Genomic DNA, 6000 nt, shown 5'->3' on the forward strand with positions numbered 1-6000 from the left:
TAGATGCATCCACTTTACCTTTTTTCTCCATGGCTTATAGAGGAGGAGGAAGTGGGCATTTCTGTTACTAACTCTTGACCTTGAATCTTGAAGGTACTGGGAATTGCATCCTTGTGGTGTCATCACATGGATTCCGAATACAGATGAAAATTGAGCATCAGCTGAGGGATCTGTGCTCCTATTTTCCCTGCTTCCAGCTCTTCCCTGAGGTATTGCATTTGAACAGAGTTTAGGGGAGACATTACAAGCCATAGTAACTTCCCACAGTATTCTTCCTGTCAGCAGTGCTCACGTTCAACATTTCTTTCTCTGCTTTAGAGGGACGAAGTGTGGGCATCTTATTCAGGGAGTAGTGACCTGTATATTTGGAACACCAAAGACTTTTCAAGTACACCTCAAAGGATTCATCTTCAAGACTGCTCTGAGATTACTTGCATGATAAGAGTTAAAAATCAGGTGAGAGACATTTGGACTGTTTTTTACCTGTTGTGGATTTCTTTACTAAATGTTTGTTTGCACACGGGCTGTTTTGAAATGTTGATTCCTCTTTGAAATCTGAGAAGCAAATGACTGCCCAACACAACTGGCTGTTACAGGTATGACCCAAAATGCACATCAGGCCAGAAGCCTCATTAGTAATTGAATGCATAGTGACTTTTATTAGCCACTGACATTTTCAGGGAACCATCGAAACTGAAAGTTTAGGTCCCCTTCATATTTAATCTCAGGGCTTCTAAGACCAAGCCTTGGAAAAGGTTAACAGACAATAAATGCCAATTAGCTGGCCTATTTTTGTAGATGACCTTTTTCTTGTTTAGTTACCACGTTTCTAACTCAGCAGAGACCAAAGGGGCCAATGGGTTCCTACCTTAGCATCTCGTGTCCCTGTCGTTGCTGGCCTCAGACTGAGTGCCTGCCCTTTCTGCAGGGTGTTGATAGCTGTGCAAATGACTGTGGTTGTGATACCACATGGACTGATGTAGAAATAGCTAATATATATCTTTTGGGAAAGCAACTTTCTGAGTCTTCTTTTCTCAGATTTTTCCCACCTTCTTTCTTCAGAAGTTTTTTTCATAACGTGCCTCATGAAGTAGGGAAGCTTTCTATGTGTTCAGCCCTCAGTTAGAGTTGTGAACTAAAGTGGAAAACCCTTTTGAGAGCTCCTTCCCCAGGGCAGAGATGGATATATTTAACCCCTGTTTAAGGGGGTTACAGGACTGTTGGATAAACCCCAAGGCATTAAGCTCACTTTTGTTCTACTTAAGAACTTTTTTCCTTTTTTCCTCTGCTTGTTCCTCACTGGGCTCTGCTTTAACTAACATTCTAGTCCAACTCATTCATACAAGAGGGAAAACTGTAAAATATCCCTCTGAGATCCATCTCCTGAACCCGAGTGCTCACGTGCCCTCCTCCAGCACCTCCCTTGTCGAGGGCGAGCCTGGAGCCCGCTGCAGTGGCTGGGACAGCCATACTCCTGTTCCACACCCCGAGCAGCCTGGGAAGGGTTAACTCCAACAGCACCGGCAGGGTTGTCTGCCCCAGGCTTGTTTTTCAGTGCTTTAATTGAAAACAAGCCCTCGTTTGTCTTAGAGAAACCTGAGACAAAACCGATTGGAGGATGTCTCTGAATGGGATGCTTTCTGGCTTACAAACACACAGCGGTGAGTACCTGGCCTCTGCAAAGCTGTGAGCAAGAAGACCACGGCTGTGTTCTGCTCTGCTGGGCCAGGTTCCCCTTAAGCTCCCTCACTGTCCATGGTCTTGTTTAGGGGTACCAAAGTGTGCACCTCAGACTCTCATTAGCTCCTTTTGGGCCCAGTCTCTGTGGCTCTGATTTCACTTTGAGCTTGCTGGTGCCAGTTTCCTGCAGCAGCAGGCTCCAGAAGTTCACTGCCAGCCACGTACTAAGTAGTTTCTTCTAAGTGAAGCTGAGCTCTTGCTGCTCTTGCACATCCTCACTTCTCTCATGGCAGGAAGTGCTGAGCCATGGTTCCACACTCTGCTTAGCTGCACTGCTGCGTTGTGTTTGGTTTAAAAACCTTAATGTGACCCCTCCTTATCTGCCTTCTCTCCAGCCTGAGGAGTCCTGGCTTTTCCCATCTTTGCTCCTATGACAGCTGTTCCTTTCTCCTGGTAGTTTTTAGTTACTTTTCTCTACATTTTCACTGCAGACAGCCCTCAAGATAGAGGCACACTGTGGTTCATACAGCCATGAGGTGACCCCTTCTGTCTTGCTCTGCACGGGGTCTGTGGGACCCAAGGCGAGTTGAGCTGCCAAGGGCAGCAGCTCTTGTGCTGGCCCCATCCACACCATTTGTTTCTGTAAAAGAAGCCCTCTGGGGAGCTCAGGGGAGCAGGGCAGGGAGATGGGGTGAGCAGGGCAGGGAGATGGGGTGCTGTCACTGTGCCAGCTCACTGGTTTCCACCCAGCAGAAGGCCCTGTCCTCTCTAAACTCTGCACCTCACAGCTGACCCACTTCCCGGGCAGAGCTCCTGGAGGGGGAGAGACCTGAGCTCCAACAGTGACATATGCAGGGAATTCTCAGTGTTCCCCCAGCCCAGCCAGAGACCCCCCACTGCACACAGAACACATAAAGCTCCTGCACTCTGCCCTGGGCTGAAACTGAAGCCCTGCAAATGAAAGTGATGGTGCTCTGGTCTCCTTTGTGCTCCAGCTGTGGGTCGGCGGCAGCGGGAGGTCCCAGGGCAAGAGCAGGGGGAAGATCTACGTGGTGAGTGCTGAGAGGAGGACGGTGGAGAAGGAGCTGGTGGGTCACAGTGCCGCCGTGAGGGCGCTGTGCTCGGCCGAGGACAGGTACGTCCTCAGCGGCTCGGGCAAGGAGGAGGGGAAGATCGCCATCTGGAGAGCCGAGTAGTGGAGCTGCTGACAACCCTGCTGCGCCAGAGAGGAGCCCAGGCCTCAGGCTGTGTTCACTCCGGCGTGCCCTGTCTGTGTCAGCCACCTGCCAGTGTTGCTGTTCTGTGTTTCTTTTTGGGTTTTTTGAGTTATTTCAGTCCCTACGTTCTTGTAGAAAATGAGAATAGAGGTGACCCTCTCCTCACACCTCGTGCTGCTCCTGCACGGGTGATGAGGGAACAGAAATGTGCATGGAGGGGTCACTGCTGGTGAACTCAACGTGTGGCACTGGGGGGGTCGGGGCCCTGGGCCAGCCTGCATGGAGCAGGTGTGGGGAGAGCTGAGCCCAGCTCAGGAATTCTGCTGGGGCAATTTTGGGGCTGTTCAGGGGTTATCTGAGAAGTGGGATTTGATACTGTCTTTGCAGCCTAAAATAGCTGGAAATGGGCACTGAGGAGAAAAAGCCAAGTGTGTGTGTTGGATTATGGAGTTCCTGTAACTGCTGAGTGTCTCAGATCCTGTCGGGGCCAGCAGCTGGGGTTAGCTGGGGAGTCTGTCCCCTCCCCAGAGTGTGTCTCTGTGGTGCTGTGATGACTTAACTGTAGGCACAGGCAGGCTCTCCCTGGGGGCACTGGAAGCTCCCTGCTGCTGACACACCAGGCTTGGATGATCTAAACGACTGTTTCTTTTTAAAGTTGTCTTTCCTTTGAAAACAAAGCACAGCACTTGGTTTGTCCCAGTCTGTGAAATGGATCTTATTTTATTTTTTCCATCTGAAGCACTTATTTCATTTCCCATTTCTGGAAGCAACCTCCCAGTTACTGCTGGAACAAACCCCTGCCATTCCACCCTTCAGTGAGGGCTCTGTGAGCAGAGGAACTGCTGTTGCTTTGTGTGGAACCTGCTTAAGTACTGCAGAGGCATCCAACTACTTAATTACTGCCGTGAGCCTCACTGGATTGCAGGCCAGAGGGTTCTCTGGAGCAGCAGTCCCTGATCACTACCTGGTGTACTTTGGCTTTTCCCCATCGATGACAGAACATTAAATCTATCCAGGATAGTTTTATCTGTATCAGTGCTGAGTAAAGTGGAATACAATATTTAAAATAGTGTAAATAGAAGAAAAAACTGGGCTGCTATTTTAGGTAATAAATATAATTCTGTAGGTCTAACAGAAGTGTAAACTACTGGAAATAGACCCCAGGTAATATTTCTAACTCTATAGATGTGCTGATGAAAGGTTTTATCATGTGATGGTAAATGGAATGTTACCATTTTAGGGCTTTTTTTTTAATTTAATAATATTAAACACTATATTGATACTCTGGCTTTTCTGTGTGCCTTGTCTTTTTCCCATGTCACTCAGTACACAGTACAAGAATGTTGATTTTTGGCAGTGACTCACACCCTCTCTGTCCTGGGGAGAGCAAGTGCCTGGGCTTTTCTCTGTGTACATCCTCCTCTCTAAAAGCAGCTTCTGCTGGCCAAGTGTCCTCCTCTGATTCCTGCTCTGTGGCTTTTAGGATCCTTATTTCCTCCCTTTGCAGGTCGGTGGCAGTGGTAGGTGAAATGGATTCTCTGCTGGATTAAAAGTTCTCTGGGCACAGAGACACAAGTGCTGCTGAGGAGCTTTCTGCTGCTGCAGAGGTGACCCCAGCTGCACCAGCCTCCCACCTGCCTGCAGCTGCCTTCATTCAGTTTTCATTCCTGGTAGATTTATATTTTTTTTTCCAGACCTGATTTTGCCTTTTCAACAGCTTCCTACCCAGCTTCTGAAAATGACAGGTGACATAACTAGCAAACACTGGGTTTTATGCTTGTAAATTCTTTTATTGATAAGACTCCAAAGTAATTTATTGAATAGGAACATAATCTATTGAGTAGATGTCTTCTTTTTAAAACACTTTCGTACCAGCTGTTGAATTCTATGTAGAGAAGAGTTTAACCACAAGATGCACAGATACCATGTTGAATACCATGTATAGGAGAAGAGTTTAACCACAAGATGCACAGAGCCCTCAGAACAGCCTAACCTGTCCTGGAGAGCAGGACCAGCAACACCACTTCAGCTGACTCCAGGGCACGTGGGTTTGTCTCCTGGAGTGGTGGGAAAGCTCAGCTAGGTGGTCACATCACTTCAGCTTTGCCCCAGCGTTCCAGCTGTGGAAATGGACCTGCAGGACCAGCTCTGTGGGATTCCAGTCAGTCTTTGGTGCATTTTCAGTGACATCCCCTGGGCCCAAGGCGCAGGGGAAGGATCCTCACGTCCCTGGTGCTCCTCAGAGCTGCCCTGTGCCATGATGCCTCCTCAGAGCTTGCCAGGCACAACCTGCCCCCACCCTGCTGCCTGCTGCTGGTCCATGGCTGCGCTGTGCTCCTCTCTGCCTGGCTGTTTGGGGGAGAAACCATCTTCTGGTGGTGCTCAGGTAACGCTCAGCAGGGTGCTGTGCTGGCCCAGAGCAAGGACTCCCAAAAAACCATATACTATAAATATGAGCACTTGACAGCCTGGAGCTCGTAAACCTTTTGCTGAGCCTTCCAGTAAAAGCACAGATTGCCAGGGCTCAAAGCGAGCAAACAAACAGTGGGGGAGATTTCTGCTCTGCCTGAAACGGTCCCACTTTCAAAGCAGTTTGTACAGGTTGCTGCATGAAAACAGCAGGTTTACAAATGTTGGTAAATTTGTTGCAGTTACGGCTCAGGCAGGCAGAGCCCCAGCACCCTGCCAGTCACACAGCTTGGCTTTGGCTGGTTCTGGCAGGAGCTGACCCTGACGATCCCTGTGGATCCCCTCCAACTGGAGACCATCATGGCACAGTGGCTGAAGCCAAGGCTGGCAGTGCTGCAGGGGTTGCTCCCAGAAATAACCCGGCCGCCAGGAAACTCCCCCTGGTGCTGGCTCTGCCCTCCCCGAGGGGGCAGATGGTCTGTGGGGCAGGTGGGGCGGGGCTGTGGGTCCCTGCGGGGCACCGATGGGGGTCCCAGCTGCTGGGGGGCTGAGGATGAGGTCGGATGGAAGCTGCAGGATTCCCCCCCCATGGTGACTAACCCCAGGGCCTTGGCACAGGTCCCTGGGACTCGGCGGTGGCCTTGGTGCCACCCCAGGTGCCAGGACAGGGAGGGTGCTGCACAAATGCCACAGG

At 50.1% G+C, this 6000-nt stretch overlaps 1 protein-coding gene across 1 annotated transcript in view; it reads left to right on the forward strand.

Moving 5' to 3' along the window:
- The window catches only part of DENND3 (DENN/MADD domain containing 3), a gene marked incomplete at its 5' end in the record, with an annotated part of 31083 nt that extends 28207 nt beyond the window's left edge, over nucleotides 1-2876 (forward strand). The window contains 3 exons of the mRNA XM_008949926.1: nucleotides 94-209; nucleotides 319-456; nucleotides 2676-2876. Of these exons, the coding sequence (XP_008948174.1) occupies nucleotides 94-209; nucleotides 319-456; nucleotides 2676-2876 (455 nt within the window). The remainder of the gene's footprint in view (nucleotides 1-93; nucleotides 210-318; nucleotides 457-2675) is intronic.
- Between the last annotated feature and the right edge of the window lie 3124 nt (nucleotides 2877-6000).

This window comes from Merops nubicus, unplaced genomic scaffold (genome assembly GCF_000691845.1).
Source record: "Merops nubicus isolate BGI_N331 unplaced genomic scaffold, ASM69184v1 scaffold14271, whole genome shotgun sequence".
In the NCBI taxonomy this organism is placed as follows: Eukaryota; Metazoa; Chordata; class Aves; order Coraciiformes; family Meropidae; genus Merops; species Merops nubicus.